The sequence below is a fragment of the Spodoptera frugiperda genome, chromosome 12 (genome assembly GCF_023101765.2).
Source record: "Spodoptera frugiperda isolate SF20-4 chromosome 12, AGI-APGP_CSIRO_Sfru_2.0, whole genome shotgun sequence".
Taxonomy (NCBI): domain Eukaryota; kingdom Metazoa; phylum Arthropoda; class Insecta; order Lepidoptera; family Noctuidae; genus Spodoptera; species Spodoptera frugiperda.
Genome location: NC_064223.1, coordinates 87,120 through 108,397, shown reverse-complemented (window position 1 = coordinate 108,397; position 21,278 = coordinate 87,120). Strand labels below are relative to the sequence as shown.

The following is a 21,278-nucleotide window of genomic DNA, read 5'->3' as shown; positions in this document are numbered from 1 at the left end:
CAGCTCGAGTATACAATATATCGAGTGGGAAAGCCATTCATAGCACGCATCTTGCCATATAAAAAACATAGCTTAGCTTCGTCCGTGTTCTACCAGTGCTATGCTGTGTGTACCAATGAATATGATTGGTGGAAGCCAAACGCATTTACAGCAACGTAACATAGCACATCTCTGGTGGAAAAACACCCTTATGATGGCTAAAGTTTCATTTGTTTGGTTAGACGAGGAAACTAGTTTTTATCGAGAATAGACATTGAAGTTAAGTAGTTTTCGCTAAGTTTCAGTCTAGGATCTATCTTGTTAGGAAAGATGGGGTTTAAAATAGGCTGGGTACGTATTGAGTCTGATTAGGTAGGTGATTTAATGGTGTTTACTTAGTTAGTTGTTCTCATTAGAGCAAGAGACTTGATAAGGCGGATTTTGAAAACTGATTACAAATCCTGAAAACACATAAATTACTGTTATTTAAAAATTGTATGATTTAGATTTTTTTTTAATTTTTCTTATAACTGTTGAAACCTTGTCGATCACCTGGTGCCACTTGGACGTCGACTTCTGGCACATATAACTCGGAAAATGTCACATTGGTACTTGCAGTAGATATGTTTCGCAAACTCACGCATTAGGAGCGGACGTCTTAAACCTCCAGACCACCACGATTCTATAAAACACTAATCTATAACCTGAACATTTTACTTTAAAACTTTCACCAGTCTAAAACATCAGCAAATATTTCAACGTTTACCACAGGAAACCCAACAGCCGACATTCGACAATCATATAAAACAAACTAAATCGCTTTTTAGATTTACGTGGCGAGTCAAAATCTTTACTATCAGCGCCATGTTTACATACAAACATATAACTGACAAATAAAAAAAGAATTAAACGCTATCAACGTCACTCGGAGCCGCTACACCTGTTACGTTTGTTTATAATATATAAATATAAACTTACACTAGTTTCATGGTGTTTTCGTGTTAAAAAACATAATATAATAGGTTGGGCTGCTGGTAGACGAGCAACTTGTTGCTGAGATTGTTGGGCGATCGAGCGACTTACGACTCTATATATTACACTTTATTTAAACTACATAATTATAACCGCCGTATATCCGTAACATTCCTAGACAACCTACAACATTATGCAGCTCTTCCGTGATCAAGGAACATGAAGTTGTTTATACAGAATTTAATACTTGATTAAATTAATCAAGTATTAAATTATTTTCGTTAAAATATTTAGTTGTATTATGCTTCTATAGACTTATAGTTGTAGTTTTATTTAAGTCATATTAGTGATCTCCATACTGTATAACTATTAATATATGTTTATCTTTACGAGAATGTAACTTGTGCTTGCCGAATTCATCGCTGTAGAACAATATCTTGCCTTTTCTAAACAATAGAGATGAACCATACATAATACAAAGTACTGCCTACCAACTATACAATTGCTCGCTAATACTAAGAGTAGCGCGTCTGTTTGAGGAGAAAAAAATATAAAACTCCGCTTCATCACCCTTTGTTTGACCTAGTTCAAGTCTCATATACTAGCATGTATATAGGGCTAATAATATACCTAAATATAGCTATACATATTTTTATTTTTACCGCACTGCCTAGCCCCTGTCTCGTGTAGACGGACAGCTGGCGAAAAGATTAATGAATGCGTTAATAGACCTTGTCCAAAGCAAAATGACCTTTATTAACGTTGCGAAACGCTAAAAACGAGAAAACTTCCTTTGTCGAAATTGACATAATGATGGAGTATTTTCCTATATTGTACCTAAAATCAATATAACGTTTTTTTATATGTCACAGTCACAATAGGCTGTTTCACAGTGTGTGGATAGCCATTATGTACCAGATTTGAATATATAATGTGTTACAATCATCACTCTTGAGTTGGAGCTCGCCGTTGGGTTACGGTCACTGAAATAATTGTTGATGAAATCTCGCGTCTGAGCGCAGTTAGACTCATACAAGACCCAAATAACTTAATATACATGGTATAACAAAAAGGGATATACATATCAAGCGCACGGTTTCTAGATAACATTATAAACGATACGGGAAAGGTTTTTCAAACTCATGTTTTCATGGAACGAAGTTATGAATTTTTCCTTTACATAAAGTTCCAGAAACCGAACATCACAATTAGGTAGATACAGGTACTAAGCTATCAGATTTACAGAAGAAATGTTTCGTATTATTAGCGAGTGACACCTGTAGTGTTGTGATACGTTTATATGATTTAAACTCAAGAACCATGCGATACCAAGTACTTGGTATCAATTTTTTTAAACGTATTTTGAGCTGAAACTTTGTTTAGATATTCTATTTAATCTGTATTCTTCAGTGTTTCTTGATGTATCTATTTTGTTACACGCTGTATATCGATCATTTCATACAAAATTCTTTTAAACTTGTTGACACCTAACATTATCGGTTCATATCCGTGTCACATAAAAATTCCTTGTGAATGTGAACAAACTGCCGCATCTACTCGTTCGTGACTAAACTAGTTAAACGATCGTAGATTAACCAAATGTTTCTGTATTGTTAAACTGAACTGTTTGATTTGTGATTATAAGGATAATTAATTGTTTTACCTGACTCATTTTCTATTTGTCTGTTGTCAATATTAATTTGTGTAGTATTAGATATGTTTGTTGTTTCCTAAATAGATAGGTAGGTTAGACAAAGTTATTTATAAAATATTTTTGTAATAACTATCGTGAGTGAGACATACTCAATTAACTAAAAATCACGGTTTACTCACGTACAGTAATGGAAAAATGCTGTACTAGTTTCGAGCGCATAAAGAGTCCCTCTATGACTCGAAACTAATAAAGCTTTTCTCCGTTAATTTACGTGAGTAAACCGTGATTTTTAGTTAGTATTTCTACAATATTCCTATTCAGTTATATGATGCATTTAAGCACTAACTAGGTAAGAATTCGAAGTGATACACTGTCAATCAGAATTGTAAAAAGCACAAGCGCAACCTACTAACCCACAGTAAACCAATCCTAATCTTAAAAAGCACACCAAACCAATAACTAACACACACATACTTAAACCACAGCTAAATCCATAAACCTGCTTACAAACAAAACAAAATGGCCGACATATCTATAGCCGGGCAGAATAATTGGCGAATAGCCTGAGGGAATATAAAAAACAATGTGTTCAAACAATGGCCCATTCAAACTCACTGCTTTGTTCCACTGATATTAATAAATTCACGTACATATACGGTACCTACCACTTTTACCGATATCAAATTGGAAAAACGTCTTTATGACTAATATAATATAAGTGGATTTCGTATGGATACGTATTAAATATTTTTGTTATGATTGATAGGTGTGTGTGCGTGTGTGTGTGTGTGTGTGTGTGTGTGTGTGTGTGTGTGTGTGTGTGTGTGTGTGTGTGTGTAGATTTATGGACAAAGATATCACTCATTGTTGTTCCAACGTAAGCAGGAATCATATGGCAATCCTTATTAGACTAAGGCTGATTTTTCACTAGAGATGTGCTATGCTACGTTGCTGTGGATGCGTTTGGTTTTTACCAATCATATTCATTGGTATACACACTCAAGGTGAAAGAAGTCATTGGAAGATTTTCTCCCCTGAAAAAAGGCTTACAGCCTCTTTGTATTAGCGTTATGAATGTAATTACTAGTTTAGTAACTGGGTTGGAACGGTGCCATTAAAATATCCTTAATGCTCATTTCTTCTCTGTGTGAGAAGACGCATGTATTAGCGCAACAGGAGAATAGAGATAGAAAGAAATAATTGTGTTCTGGCTTCGCATCAACCGCTTCATTTCTCTGCACTACCCTATGGTTGATTGTCAGAGAATGCCTTAAGGCATTAAGCCCGTTCACTATAATTTTTGTGATGAAGATTAAATAAATAAATAAATAATTTTAGCAATTTAAGTGTGTATGTGTGTGTGTGTGTATTTCCGGAGCTGCGGACTACCTAGCGGGTTTACCGGGGCTCCGGCTCGAAAAGCAGGAGTAAGAACGGGGTGGTTTTTGGTCAGTAAGAGTCTGACACGGCGAGAGAAGTAATTGGAATCAATGGATGATTTTACCACCTCAAAAAAAATAAAATGTGTGTGTGTGTATTTAGTGTAAAGAAGAGTACAAAGTGATCACTTCTCACATCAATATAATAAAGGTTGTCTGGAAGAAATCACCATTGTGTGATAAGACGTACGCATATTACTTAAAATGTAGGCCTAGGCTACTTAAATGTGTACAATAAAGCATATATAAATAAATAAATAAATAAAAGTAACTACAAAGTCCAATAGTTGCAGTGTCATAGCAACTATTTATCTCAATGTTGACCCACATTCCGTTATCTCTGGAGATCGCCAGGTCCGCATCTTGCAGGCTTTCGAAACACGTGCTGCATTAGTATTGGTCACACTAGGTGAGAAAGCCAGGTCGTATAAAATATTATACAGGGAAGGAAAGGAATTTATATTATTATTCTAGATCGTTTTTATAGTGCAGAGGTTGTGTTAGCTAAACATATTATAGCTCAAAGGAAAATTTAGTTTCAGAAAGAAAAAAAAACAGACTAAAGAATGAATTAGTGTATCTTTCTGATTTCTGAAGTTCTTATATGTGTAGGTATGTTACTTTTCCAATTTCTAATTCGTAAAAAAAACTTAAAATTACTGACTTCCATGAACTAAAAACCAAAATATTACTATTGTTCATGCCTACTGCCTTTGTTTACCCACTGTTAATAAAGTGATAGCTATAATAAACTAACTCAATTAATTACTATTACAATCATATGACACTCTTTGGTTATTAAAATAAGGTTTCAACCACCATTATCTTCAAATTTATCAAATCAAAATTAAATCAATTCAAGTAATCTGTGATTAGACGCCTACGTAGCAAACACCTACACAGCTACGTAGGCACGTCGACACTGCTACGAGATTGCTACGCGCCCAACGTGCTACGCGGCTACGACTGTTTATTGCTGACGATTTTGTAAATAAATATATAAATATACCTACTGTTTTGACATCCAATTTCACAGCAACATTCGCTCACCTAGTAATACAATATATTAATAGGTGAGCACATCTGCAAAAAATTAACTTTGTATGGTTTACGTGTTTAAAAGTGCATATTAATCTATTTATTTCCATACTTATCGAGAGAGGTCGTAAGTGTCATTATACCATTATTGTAGTTTCCCCCTTACGCAGGTAAAACAACGGTTAATTTTAACTAAAAACTAAACAAGTCAGGTAAACTATGAAAACCGTAAATGTGCCAATATATTACTAGGTGTGCGATATGTATCACCGATAGTCATCAATAGCATTAAAATGTTAAATGGATTGACAATAGTAAATGGGCAATGACTAATTAGTGACGAAAGCTAATGTGGATTCAATTTGCATTTCACATTAGACACAAATGAATGGGCAAAGCATACCATGTTATAATTACGACACAATGACAATGGGTTAAAATGTAATCTATACATATATGTAGTATATAATACAAAACTCAATGTATTTAATTTCGTTAGTATACGCTATGAATTGCGTATTGTGGTATTAGGCTTTGTAGGAAATAAGTTTAGTTATTTTTACTACTAAAAATACTACTTTGTCCTTTATTTCATGAGACTGTATAACTTGACTACATTGTACAATAAAAATAATCAGAACACTGAAAACCAATTTAAAAACCAAAGTTCTCCTGTTCAACCTCAATCAAAGATTAGCCAACTTAGCCGAAGTTAAAAGTATAAAAATAATTTTGTTTATTTATTTAATGTTTTTTTTTCTGCAAACTAGTGATAGTAAAATGTAAATAATTAAAGTAGGTAAATATATTTGTAAGTAGATATATTTGTTAATTTAAGTGGAAAAAAGTGTCATATTATTGTTGTTACAGAGGTTAGTAAATACAAAAAAGTAATAAGAATTGCTGTCTCCCACGCCTAAATCCAATGCAATGTAAATACATAAATGTATAAAATGTTATATATCCGAATGTTTTACAACCAATAGCTCTAATTCTGTCAAACAAGTAATAAAAATAAGTAGAAAGAGACAAAAGACATAATATGTATACAACTAAATATTGCAATTATATACAGTTTTTCGGTACGAATGGGACAGCTCGACCGGACACGGCCTCACAGAAAACAACGCTAGCGTTGTGTTTCGTTGTGTGTGTGAGGTTATCGGAGGCTTCATTACAGAGGAATGTTGTAGGAAAATCGGAGATTGCAGAAGGGTCCCAATATTCCAATCCCCGATTATCCTACAACAATTAAATTCCTAAACCCCAAAAGGCCGGAAAAGCAACGCCTCTAGTGTTGCAGTGGCTTCGATTGTTAACCATCAGGTGTTCCGACTGCTCGTTTACCGGCTTATATCCCAAAAAATATCTAATAATTCTTCATATATTTTTGGCTGTTGAAAAGAGACGAAATATGTACTTACATAAAGCGTAATGACCATAGCCATAACAAAACATAATTTTAACCATTTCACTCACTTTTATCCTAACCCAATAAAACATATACTATGTTACTGTTTATTTAACCTATACAGAATTAGAGCTATTATTTCTTATATGTTTTATACACGTACTAGTCTTGTATATGTGACCTTTAGGCCGTCAACATAATGTTTATAGCTTGCCTCGTCCAGTAATCGAACCGCTTGACCCCTTCCAATCAATTCAGGATTGCTTGTAGGATCAATATTTGTATTCAAATTGTTTGACCTTGAAGTTGAAGGTCATTTTTGTTGATAATATAATCTAAAAGGGTTTATTAATAGTTTGGTAACGATTTTATGAATTAGTATTAATGCTGTTATTTTGATTAAAAATAATATAATAAACGGATTTGAATTGACTTTGAATTTATACTTTATATCATCAAAAAGTATATTACAGTTTAAGTTAAAATTATTGCAAACATATACATGCCTTTATTTATGTGTAATGGGTTGAACTTAAGTGCTTAACATATGTCTAAAACTTAAGTACTAAGGTTTCTTAATACCGACCTAAGAGAGATTTTATCGTAAAAGGTTCAACGAACATTAAAACAAAGTGTGTAAACGAAAACCGCTTAATTTTATAGTGTATCAGCTATACAGAAAGGTCTATTTTCCCATAAACGTGACCTAGTTTTTTCCATTGAAAGCAAACCCCGCCCAATTTCCATAGTTATTTGCTTGGGATTAATGACACACCCTGTGAAACCAGCTTTGTCCACACCCTGTTGTTTTGAGTACGCTTTTTTAATTTATTTCATTTCTTTTTCAGGAAACGAATCATGGCGCCAATAATGCACCTGTATAGTACGAAAAAACATAAAATTAAATGGAAGTGCGTGAAATGAGTTCTTTGTTATACATTTTTGACATATAGTCGGTGAATTACTGAATTATTAATTGTGTCGACGATGATAAAGTGAAATTAGTGAATGAAATGTGAATAATAAGGTTTCTGTGATGGGTTGTGGTCAGAGTAAAATTAATTTATACCCGAGGAAAAACAAAAATGGCGGAAAAGGACATGGCGCCAAGAAGTCAGGTGAGCAAACAATGCGAGGGAAAAGGCTTTGTTTCCCCCCTCCCCCCCAACATGGTTATTTGTGGAGATTTACATTTGTTGAACGCTATCTGAATATGAATTCATATTTATTGAAATATTTTCTCTATTTTTTCCTTTCTCTTCTAACCGTAGCAAAACTAATGCTGTCCTGATTCCTTTCTTTCGATTGTTTCTATCTATCTACATCATATATTATTGTTATGTTCTCAATTGGAGTATTTGGAGTATCTATCTGGTATCTACATGTATTATTCCTATGACGTCAATGAATTCTACATATTTACCTCAAACTTAAAGTACTTAAACACTTTAAATACTGCACTTTTTTATGTTATTTCGAAAACTTATTCATATTTTTATATCCAGTCAACTAATTGATAGGAAATGCATTCTAATCTTACATACATTAACAATCTGAAACCAAGAAAAAATGCAATCTAACATGTAAATCGCAGATATTTAAACATTTGACTTATAAAACATCGATACAGCGTTAATCCTTTGAGACCTGGTATCCTTACGTAGTTGCTTTCAAAGGTAAATTTGCCTTCCAAACCGCGTCTTCAAGTTTTATTCTATAATATATTTGATAAAGCGAGGTAGGTAGGACGGAGGAGGGATGGAGACGTGCTCTAAATATTCATGAGGTACGGGAGAGGCCAGGACTCGAGCGGTGGTGAGGATCGCTTCTTTTGTAGTGTGACGTGTTTTTGGGAATAGTGATGTAGGGGTTTTTGACGTGTGGTCCGTTCTCTTATACTACCCGTATTACGTATTTGTTAGAACTTAAAGGCTCTTTTTAAAGTTAGGTGAATTATTTGATTAATTGTGTATGTAAGTCGTGATAGCCAGGAGGCTTAAGACGTCCTCTTCTCATGCATGAGATTGCTATTTCGAAACTTACCAACGGCAAGTAGCAATGTGACATTTTCCGTTTTTTTTAAAATAATATGTACTTTCTAAGATTATTTAGACACCACTAACAAACGGTGAAAAGATGACCATCGTGAGGAAATCTGGGCTTAAAATTGCAAATCTACACTAATATTATAAAGCTGAAGAGTTTGTTTGTTTGATTGTTTGTTTGTTTGAACGCGCTAATCTCCAGAAATACTGGTCCGATTTGAATATTTTTTTTGTGTTGAATAGTGCTTTAATCGAGGAAGGCTATAGGCTATAAAACATCAAGCTATAATCAATAGGAGCCAAGCAGAGCGGGTGAAACCGCGCGGAAGTAGCTAGTTAATTATAAGTTTGAAATCGCCACCCCCCATTGAGCAAGCTTGGTGATTAATGCTCAAACTTTTTCCATGTGAGAAAAGGCCTTTGGTCAGCAGTGGCCACTTATAGGCGTGACGTTGTTTACGTAATTTGAATACTTAATTAAGTACCAAAGTTGCCAATTAGGACGTCTAGACATAAGCGTAGGTGTTTGCTGATAGCTAAAAATATATTTGATTTGGTACCTATAAATATTTTCGTACTCTAAATATGATACTAATAAAATATATATTTATCTCACTTGTTGTTTGCCACGGACTTAAGTCTGTGCCCTTGTCTTACAATTACTTACAGTTTTATAGTTAAAAATACTTATTATAAAGATTAGATTAAATTTAGCCTACATTAATACCAACCAGGGGGCCTACTCCAGTTCTACGTTCGAAGTTTTGTTTAATCTTCGGCCGTAGGTTTTATTGATTTAAATATAATTACTTGAAAAATAACGTTTTATTTTAAATTTCATATCAAAACGTATTCATTTATCTTCATTTCATTCGTTCATTTTTGTCCACGAAAGTTCGCAATAAATAGAATTATAGTAGATATGCAATTTGCGATGTTTTTTTGTTGAATTAGAGTTCCCCAGTTTCTAGTACCGGCAAAAATGAAACCTAGGTGTATACGTAGTTTTTCTAACCATATTTTAAACTATTACCCGTGACTAAGCAGCAACATTTTACCTATAACTAAATGAAAATGTCAAACACCGCCACGGTGTGGTAATAAGCTTGTAATTTATTTCGCGTGCTAAGCCGCCATTTAACAAATGAAAAGTTGATTAGAACCAACAGGTGGTCGGCTAATAGAAAACTGTTATTGATAACTATCTCTGTTATTATTATTAATTTAAAAAAATGTTGCGTTATGAAGTATGACAAGTTTTGTAATTTATCTTTATATTTTCGTATTAAATTATTGAAATTACGTTTTATAATACACCCTAAAAGATCTTCCTTTCTCTTCCTCTTAATAAAACTGTTTTGGTCTCAGTACTAAGATATTAAGTAGTGTAGTGTAGACTCCCTTGCTTTTTTAGATTATCAATCAACTTTTGGTAGGAATATCATAGACATTTCTTTCATTCCTCTGATTAGGTATTCACACACTAGGCTTCACAACCATCTAACAAATAAAATATGTAGTTTTAAGTCAAATTTCCGTGGTGCTTGGCGACTGGGCTTATCCCAGTTGTGCAGTCTCTTTTGTGCCTTGAGACTTAAGTCATTATGTCTCCTGCACTAAATTCACATAGGGAAGTGAAAACTATCGTTTTCTTTTTCTTCTTCTCTAATAATATCTTCTGATTTATTGCGTTGCGCAATCCAAGATCTCATCCAGTCATTCATATCTTTGGGATGCGCCGGACTTCAGTGTTCTACTGTAGATCCTGGGTTACAGGAGTTGCAGCAGCCTTATCCCCTTAAAAAAAAACATCTAACAACTTTTACAACCACTACATGTGACACACCAATATCCTATCACACCTCTATTGATCTTTCCGGAACCAAGAAACAAAGTTGAAATACTAAAAATAACTCAAAACTGAAGTTTACATAAACTTTAACGAATACATTTTCTAAAACAAAGATGGCGCTCGCTTACCTCGTGGCCTGATCCAAACAAATGTCCAAAACTTGTACGGAATAAGGAAAGCTATTGTTATACGAAATAATTAATTAAGATTCCTAATTATATGGGACTTAAGTATAATGGAACGTAATTAGATAATGCTTTATACACGTAATACTCCTTCGTTTTCATTTGCCTTTATTTATTTTTGCGTCTTTGCGTTTGGATTTTAAATGAGCTGTTCTTTAATTACCTAGGTAAAGTATATGTATTTATATTAGGGTGCTTTACCACCAGAAATGTGCTATGTATCTATTCTACGAAGATGTAATAACTAAGCTGTGAAACTATGTGACCGTTTCCACTGATACTAAGCTATGTAGCTGTGCGAGTAAAAGTGCTATAAAGATGCGCCACCGCAAAATAGCTGTGCGAAGAAGATGCGCAGCTCGAGTATGCGATGTATCGATGTACATTAATAGTACACATCTATAGCAAGGGGTCTCAGGTTTCAGTTCTCAGCTTTTTTCGGTTCGAAAGAGGATCGATAGGCTCGATAGAGACCGGTCAGCAAGGCACTCTGATAAAACTAAACTTTTCAACTTTTATCTAGTCTAATTCAAAACAGAATAGGCTTTGAAAATAATTCAAACATAACTGAGGGTAATATTCAGATTGGAGTGTAGAAGGGTGTGATAAATTGTATAGAACAGTCGTCTGACCCTTTGCCTTCGTGATGTATTGTGGCAGACCGGCCACAGATGTTGTAATGTATTCACTAGCTTTTTGTTCGCGTGTTACGGTTAGGTTATTCGTGAAATAGTCAGGGTATAAAATTGCTACGGACTGCCTAACGGTTTACCGGGGCTCCGCTAGATAAGCAGGAGTGGTTTTTAGTCAGTAAGAATCTGACTCTCACCTTGCTTAAGGCGGGAGAAGTCATTGGATGATTTTCCCTTGAAAAAAATACCCCATTGTTTCAAATATACCACCGTCGCCAGCAAAGAAATAAGAATAATAATAGAATTGAATTTTATACTTTAATATACATTTATTTTACATTTGACTGCCCACTCACACATATAATATGTACATATGTACATACGCATCCACAAAATTATTGATTTCCCTATTTTATAAATGTCAATAATAGCACTAAATCTAAAATTGTGTCACACAAGTATGACCTAGTTTGTTTAATATAACTTTCAAACGTTATCACGACGATTACAAATAGTTACACAGTAATTGGTCTATTTATCAAATTATCAAACTACAGTCCAATTTCAATACAAAGCAAATAACAGATAGACGCTATTGTTTCAAGTTTTTAATAGACTCGTACCGAAGTTATTTAATTACATCGACTTTTATTGCTGTTTAAAGGTGAAATTATCGTTGTAATAAAGATTTATGGCCATATTCTACATACACAATAAATGAATTATTTTACACACACATATACACAAATGAATACTTATACAGTTACTCGTAGCCAGGACTTATAATTATAATCATAAACACCAACAGCCCGTGGTATTCTCTTGAATTACCATGGGCCTCTTCTACATAAAACGGATTGTCTGTCATTCATAATCTTTGCACTTATTAGACGGGTTGAAGAAGACTAGCACCTATAATAGCTATACACGAGTTTAGTACGACATTGTTTTACGTTTAACGAGATTGAAACGAGCTCTAATTGGTTGGTTCAATGGAGCCGGCAAATCAGAACGCCAAATGTGGTCTCTGCCCTCAAATAAGTGATCACTAACTAAATGTCACCCACAAGAAGCGCAGCTGTGATATGACAAATACATTTTAGATCTCAAAAAAACAATGAAAAACAACAATTTCATGCAACTACATCTTTTAAAAAGATAACCAATTAAGTAAGTTATACTAAACTAGAATTAAAACCAAACTAGCTCAGCTCTGTATTACAATAAAACGGATTAGATATCTCACCTGATTGCACCGTGAGATTAACAGAAGGCAGCATCCCGCCGGTGTCCAATTAGCAAACACGAAGTGACTACAAACGCTGCAGTGCTAGCTAACTGTGTTTCATAGAATTAGTTATTGTTATTCATTAGTGCTGTGTTAATTAATGCTAGAAATTGTTGCTATATTTAAGTACTCTACATTCTATTTGTATAGATAGCACGGTTGGGCAACTGGCTGCCGTGCAACTAGTAGTGGGTTCGGTTACAGCATGGAGCAACTCTTTCTGCGATCCTCAAATTTATTGTTTTGGGTCTGGGGGTTATGTGTATTTGAACTTGTATTTTTGTAAACGCACCCACGATACAGGAGAAAATCCTAGTAGTGGCGCAATGTCTTAAAAAAAGTAAAAAGAAAATAGAAAGCTGTGTATTCGTAAGAAAATTACTAGGTTTTTAGGGATATCCAAAATTGTGTCTAATATTTCTTTCCATATCTTCTATCGTTTTGTATGTTTGTGGCTCAATCACGTCAAAATGACTGACAGGTTCGGGATGGAATTTAGGACAGGGGTAGATTATGGTCCGAGGTAACACATAAGCTGTTAAGCTAGTAATGTAAATACACATGTATAAACGTCACACAATAATTTCCTTATAAGTAGGTAGTTTAGGTAGCATTTAATTACATTTAAATGGAACTCCTAACATAATTGATGAGTATCTGCTTTAGAGTAGAGATCTCAACGAACCATTTTGAGTTCTACATAACGAGCTTTATGTCATATATTGCATTAATAAATCATTCCGTACATAATACACAAAGGCGATAGTTTCGCTTTGACTACCGCTACGTAGTTATTACATAATATAATGCTAAATAACAAGGAATATAGTCGAGATTCATTAGCTTATGTAAATGTGATGTGTTTCACCAGTGCTATACTATGGCAATTTGCAGCTAGAGATGGGGAAACTGTGTGTGAGATCTAGGTATAGAATAATACCTAAACCTTAGTTTCAGGTAGTGTAATTCTTAGCAGTAGGTACGACGGCAGGTAGTTAATGTACCAAAGCATAACACTAAGGCTACTTTTATTTCAGAAAATTGTAAGAAAAAGAAAAGGTATGTCATAAAACTCATATTGCATAAATTGCACAAAATATTGCATTTTTTTAACGTTCATAACTTTACGTTTGGCTACCAACCCGCTTACTAACAGAACGGCGAAGCGAAGATGTGGCCGAGGATGGCCACACAGACTTAGAAAGTCAAAAGACACTCTGACCTTTAAAAGGCCCGGGTCGTATTTCTCGGGAAAAATAAAAGCCGGCAGGTTGTTCCATTCCCTAGCTGCACAGATTAGGAACGTGGATTCTTATCATTTAATTTTGGAATTATTTTTTGGTCAAAAACTCTACATCTGCTGGTTAAACAATAAATTATTTAGTAAACTATAATAAATCAATAAATATCACCATAGTATCCCCAAGCTTGATTGGACAATGACGTCGAAAGTTCGGAAATACTTTAAATTATGCTAAAACTTTGACCATAATTTAATAATTGGACTTTGTAATTAGTCGTCAAAGTGATAAGTCTTGAGTCTAATTTATTGCTTAATGTTTAGCTCCGGGAAGTTTCACTTACCGCCTTACTCAGAGTCATTTAATGATTACCTACTTAACTCAGTCCTTAGCAATTGTTTTCGATACAAAATCGTTACTAAGGAATAGTTTATGTAATAATAGACTGTTTCTGTGTGTAGCAGTCAGACTGGAAATTCTCTCTAAGATAATAAGGCCCTTTCAGGTAATAATATAAACAGTTAGAAAACTAGTTTGCATATAGGTGGTAAACGTACGCATTTAACGCCATTGCGCACAAGTACGGTATCGGTTGTATTAACTTTGACCGGCAAGAATAAATTGATGGTGGTCATTTAGTTTATTAAAAGACAGCATTCTCTATAAAACAGACAGTTAAACACACGACTACTTAAACAAACATGGTGAAACAGTAATACGAATTAGTTTTACGTATATAACACGTTTGGCACTCTGATTGGTTGGTTTATTCAAGCCAGCCAATCAGAGCGCTGAACGCAATCGTTTTTGTTCATTGTTTCGATTACTTTAAACGTAAAGCAAACTCATACTAAGGGTACAGACCTCTAGTAATATGTGAGTATCAATAAAACAATTGTAATCTTTAATCTTTACCTGCCTATCCCAACATAACAAACTTTTAAGTGCCTGGATAATCCTTCAATTTAATACGTGGTCAATTAATGCAATTTTAGTGCTAATACGTGTGATAATAATAGTAACCCTATCCATTAATTGATAAGGTCGGTATTACATTAGATAATAAACAATCATGTACATGTGGTCTGATAGTTTAAGGGTGTGCCTCTTAGACGTGCTATGTAGCTCTGCGAGGAAAATACGCAGCTCGAGTACGCGATGTAATAATAATGGAAGTAATCCATAACACACATTTTTCATATAAAAAACATAGCTTAGCTGAGTACATTTCCACCAGTGCCAAGCTATGTGTACCAATAAATATGATTGGTGGAAGCCAAAAGCATCCATGGCAACGTAGCATAGCACATCTCAGATGGAAATGGACCATCCCAAGTGTTGCCCATGACTTCTTATGTAAGCGTACATAACTTTCCATTTTCCCAGGTCTCGTAAGAATTTTGGGAATTCCTCTTTATCTATTATCTACACAATACGAGTACTTATTATTTACGGTTACTACATATACATAGATGTAGATTGTCAGTCATTCATTCACCTTTAACGTTCGAGTTATTTTTCAAAGGTGACATAGAAAATACACCTTTGTAGCTAATATTTAAAAGCTGTCGCTATCACTAGATACACCTACGTATTTAAAATAGGCATTAAGGACGATATTAGCATAAACAAGCCATGTAGACAGACACGATGACTGTATGATAATGAAGTTGGACCCAAACAGTTTATGCTCGCCTAGTAACCGAGAGATTGTAATCAGTTTATTAGTTTCGATTTACGACCTTAATTTTAGAGCATTAAGTGCTATAATAATTGTTGGTTATAATTAAATTAGTGTTTGAAAGTCTTGTGGGTGAAATAGTCATTAGCGTGACTGCTGAACTTTGGTATTTTTTTGTGTCCAAATAAAAACATATTTGCTGTGTTGTAAAAATAACTACCAAACCATCAGATCACTGAAAAAAACGTTGACTATGCATATTACTGACTAAGTCAGAAAAATTTAGTCATGAGAAGCCGGGGTGAACCCCAAGCACTGTAGTACATTGATATCTGTACATACAGATTTTATATTATGTCAGTGACCCATACAAAAATTAACAAAAGTTACTTTATTCCAACGTCACGCCTTTTGATCCCCGAAAGGTAGACAGAGGTGCACATTACGGCAAAAGTTACTTTACTTTATATAATAATATTTTTTATGAAATACACAAATATGTTGACATTTTAGATTATTTAATTTTGTATAGACAATTCATGCCCAACTACAGTATAAGCAACTAGTACGAGGACCTAAAAAAATGTTTTAATGGAAGGTATATTCTATTAAAACCTTTCCGAAAAACCTCACTCGGTATTACCTGGATTGGGTGCACAGGGGAACCTGGAATACCTTTCAACCAATTAGAATTGCAACAGCACGTACTTCATCCGTTTAGCTATTGGACAGGGCTGGCGAGTGCGAGGGCTCATGTTTGGACTCTTTCGAAATCCCATTACTTATTTACTTAAACATGAAATGTATAGTTTTTGGAAAAATATATAAGGATGGTTTATTTCTAAGTAAAAGATTTAAATATTTTAATGTAACTTCATGTTAGATAGTATAGTCACATGTAATATGGGGTGAAATTAATGCCAATTACTTTGATCACCATGAGGGTCGAACCCGAACCACTAAGTTCCAAGACACAGGTCTTGGAACTTAGAAATCAGACTTGAAATACAATTCGACACACGAAGTAGTCTACTGACTATTGATAAAATGTATTGTAAATACACAGCAATTCTTAACTTATGTACGCTACACATTATGATTTTACTGCACAGGTTACATCGTAGGTCCATACAGCCTACACACCTTACGATTTAACTGTACAGTTCGACTGTACAGTTAAAACTGCACAGTTAAATCGTAAGATATGTAGCGTGAATTACTCTGTCACATTTACTTATACTTTTGTTAGTAAAATACCATAATATACGTAATATTGCACCCTAATAAAATCTCCAGTAACAAACAACAATATAGGCAGCCCTGGAAAGCATGATAGCGTGAAAGTGCATTGGAAGTTGATGCAATTTGCTGATTGGCGAGCGAGAGCCCGAACCCTGACAGGCCGGTCAATGGTATCGAACATTTTCATTTAGCGACCAGATTATTTTGTTTGATTGGATGTAATGTAGGTATCTGTGCATCACAGCTATTGAGTTGATTAAGTGTAATGTGTATTTGTGATTTTATTATGATTTTAACAGTACTCGGAGTCATTTAATGGTTACTTAACCCAGTCCTTGGCAATTGTTTTACGGAACAAAATCGTTACTAAGGAATAGTTTAAGTAATCATTGAATGGCAGTTCGTTTGCTATTAGGTAAGCAAAGGATACACTAGACGACTTTCCACTACATGTATCGGTGACATTGTCAAACGAAGCCGGCCGATTGTATTTGACATACTCGTATATAGCGACAACGCAAAAGCAAGTAAACAAGGGCCATGAAGTTGCCAGACATTTCGACTAAAGTCCGGCATCGTTGCACCACTTCACCGTCCCCTAGTGTATCCTTGCCTTTGGATATTACCGGAGAGCTAAGTACTGCGACAATCAAGGGAAGAATAGATGTGTGATAAATGTATGTCACTCAACCAACATGCGCGGCCTATGTGTACATAATACATAATATGTACTACGTATTTATTTCAACTATACATTAATTACACATACCGCTAAATAAACATTAAACCATTAACCAATTTACAAACAATTAACACACTACAAACAAAATACTAACTGATGTTAGTTCTAACAAACGCCTATTTAGTTTACTCCCTAAAATTTCATTTTGTCCTTAGTTAGGTACAATACAATTAAACCTACCTAACTTCTTAATGGTACAATAATAACATCTACAGAAGCTATTTAGTCTTAATCTAAAGACTATTTAAGACCTAACTAGAGTGTAAATAAATAACTATTTCTTAAAACAAAGTTTTAATGTTTTTTGTTTATGGAACACGCCGATAAACAAGCGGACGTATCACCTGATGGTAAGCAATTGACACTTGAGACACCAGAGGCGTTAGAAGTGCGTTGCCGGCCTTTTGGAGGTTAGGAATTTAAGGGTTGTTGGGGAATGGGGGATTGGGAAGGGAGGAAGTGGGCCTCCGGTAACCTCACTCACACAACGCAAGCGTTGTTTCACGTCGGTTTTTAGTGAGGCCGTGGTATCACTCCGGTCGAGCCGGCCCATTCGTGCCGAAGCATGGCTCTCCCACACTTAAATAATATTTTGTTTGTAAGTGTCAAAAGAAGGTTCCGATGAATTGCCTATTTGTACTATCTACTTACTAAAATATAACGCCTATATTTGCCTAATCCATTTTCCTAGTAAAACCATCACTTATGTTTTTAAAACAAAGTTAATGTGTTTACCAATACTCGTATTATTATGAAAGCCAATCTCTGTATGTTGGTTTAGGATGGCGAATATTTTTCTTGGTAAAAGCTGCCGCTGTACCAATTAAATTGTTCATCTGAATATATCTGCAGTGGCTGGATATAGCTTTGTGAATTTGTCTTTTTTTTCTACATCCCTCTAGATCTATGATTTGATTTAATATTTGTTTATTTGTGTTGGACGAATTCTATTGGACCAATTTGAAAAATGATTACATTTCAGGAAGTAGTAACACAAGCGTATTTTCTCTTAATATTTTTTTTTTTTTGAGGTGTTTGGTGAATCATCCAATGACTTTTTCCGCTTTGGGTGAGGCGAGAGAGTGTCAGACTCTTACTGACTAAAAACCACCCCGTTCCTTCTCCTGCTTTGAGCCGAAACTCCGGTAACCTGTTATGTTATCCGCAGTTCATCTCTTATTGGAACTATTTGGAGACGAGACAAACCTTCTAAACTACATCAAAGCGGTAAACTAATAATTAATTAATAAGACAGACATACACGTGCACGGCCATTTTAAAAGTAAAATATAACATTGGAGTGACGTCAGTTATCAAGTGCTGCGCCCATCCTGTAATTTTCGTGTTTATTACCTGAATAGACTGCTCTGTAATTACCTACGTGACAACATATCTGTATCTATTTCGGGTCTTAACATAAATATTTGATTAACACTTTAAACGTCGTAGGGGCTAGCGGTGACCAGTGTCAGCAAGATTTGCCTTCGGTTGATTTTTGTTCGCTCCTGGTATTCAAAGAGTTATTTTTCTTTGCCATTATTATGTATAATTAAAAAAAATATGGGATATATGGACATCTTTTAAATATGATCACCATCTCATGATGAAAAAAAGACAAATCAAACCTACCTCCTCATAGGTACTTTGCCCCCTACACACAAAATCATGCTATAAGTTAACGTGAGATTGTATTCTACCTTAAAATTACAGCTTAGTACAAAGTTCTGATATATATTGTATTAAATGAATTAATAATTAATCTGGTATCCGTCGTGGATGTGTCGGTTTTGGTGGCATTTTGTTGACAGCGATACGTTTGAATAATTAATGAGTTTGTACTCGTTCTGTATCATCCGCCATTTTGTTTATTGTTTGTTCTCTGTGTTTAAAAGTGATGCGTTGGAAATTACAAGCTTATGTAGACAATCTGACCTATATTTTTTTCCTACATAGCTATTGATATTGTAATTATTGTTCTTATTTATTAGTCTAAGGACTTGTTTAACAATGTCTGTATAGCCGCTATGTATCAGATAACTTTCAATTAAGAACGTAATTAGTATGCACTGTCACATAAGTTTATCCCTTTATCGGGCACTTATATGAAAATAGTGAAACAGGCGCTAAGTCTAAGAGAAGAATACATAAATATTTATTTATACGTTATTACGGTCATATTGACCAAGTCAGAGACATTCTACCATTTTTCTCACATGTTTGTACTTGCATATGTGTATACCAAGTTTTCAAAAAGAAAAAGGTCGTCTTGTTAAAACTTTTCCTTCACAAACAGCATATTGAGGAACTACTTAAAACAGTAACTTGTACGAAATTTCCTTAAAAGGAAGCTGAATACTAGAGGGAATTAAATAAAGACCCTTACCATGTCTCTAAGTAAACTATGTCTTTAAACATGTAATACTCATTATTGGACCAAAAGGGTTTTGGGCTCGTTTCCAGAATCAGACAAAAAGGTATTGAGTTTTTAAAAACAATAACACACTAAAATTCACTGTTACAAGTTAGTAATTTAATTTGAACTTTAAATCGTATGTCATATGTTATATTTCATTACATCAATATAAAAAAGTGGTAAGCGCGCTGTCACCGCGCTTGCAGTCTTTTTGTATTGTTTCCTAAACAAAAAACTGCGTGCGGAAACCGTGTTTATGTAGCACCCATAATATGTAATCTGAAAAAAAAACGTCTTGTAAGTAATCTAAATGTTAAAGATTGGGGTGTGACGTGTCCATAATGTGTCTTCCGGTTCTCTTTTAGTAATCGAAACGAGAGCGGTATCAGCGCTCTGATTGGACGGCTCGTATAAACCAACCAATCAGAGCACCGAACACGCTCTCGTTTCAAGCGTATAGTGTAAACTAGTGTACCCTTAGTACGAGTTTGCTTTACGTGAAAGTAATCGCAACGAGAGCGGTTTCGGCGCTCTAATTGAGCAAACTCATACTAAGGGTACTTTATATTTGACAAGGTTATAAAATGACATTGAAATACTCTCTACGGTCATTCGGAACGACCTCAAGATTTGAGCAAAACAAATGAAAGAGTGGGACAAAGGCAGTTGGTTGTAATCTTTCTGGACAAGATAACAGTAATTAGGTTCTCTCTGAAGTTTCTGGCTGCGTAGGTAAATCCTTTCGTGATTAAATATGGTTGGGGAGGAGCAGTCGTTTAAAAAGATTTGGGTTGGTTTTGTGATTTTGTGCTTTGTAATGTAATTTTGTGTTATTTTCAAAAATTGTGCCCGATATGTGGCAATAGGCTCACCCCCTATTACATTGTACGATGGCATTACGTGTTGTAATGTGCACCTCTACCTATCCTTTCAAGGATTTTTTTTTTCAAAAATGAGTATTTTGTTTATTAAATACTCACATGCTCATAGTATAGGTACTGTGGATGTACATATATAGTTGCTCTGTCTTAGACGCATATTTTATACTAGCTACTTCCGCGCGGTTTCACCCGCTCTGCTCGGCTCCTATTGGTAATAGCGTGATGTTTTATAGCCTATAGCCTTCCTCGATAAATACACTATCCAACACAAAAAGAATTATTCAATTCGGACCAGTAGTTTTGAAAATTATCGCGTTCAAACAAACAATGAAACAAACTCTTCAGTTTTATACTCAGCTTCATAATATTAATCTATACATAGTATAAAACAAAGTCGCCCATTTTGTCTGTAGTCCCTTCGTATGCATAAAACTTTAAAACTACGCAACGGATTTTGATGCGATTTTCACTAATAGAAAGAGTATTTTCTCCGACAGGTTTTTATATATAATTGAAATACATTGAAACTATATTAGCTGAGTTATAGCGATTTATGTCCAAGAAGTCAGAAAAAAAATCTAAT

The 21,278-nt window shown here is 34.6% G+C and overlaps 1 protein-coding gene across 2 annotated transcripts in view; it reads left to right on the top strand.

The window, feature by feature from the left end:
• The window catches only part of LOC118262632 (uncharacterized), a 110,473-nt gene that overhangs the window by 64,153 nt on the left and 25,042 nt on the right, over window positions 1-21,278 (top strand). Inside the window, exon 2 of one of the 2 annotated variants that reach the window (XM_035574157.2) lies at window positions 7,342-7,611. The exons of the other annotated variant lie outside the window; for it this stretch is intronic. Coding sequence (XP_035430050.1) covers window positions 7,530-7,611 — 82 coding nt within the window. The 5' untranslated portion in view covers window positions 7,342-7,529. The remainder of the gene's footprint in view (window positions 1-7,341; window positions 7,612-21,278) is intronic. 2 annotated transcript variants of the gene reach the window in all.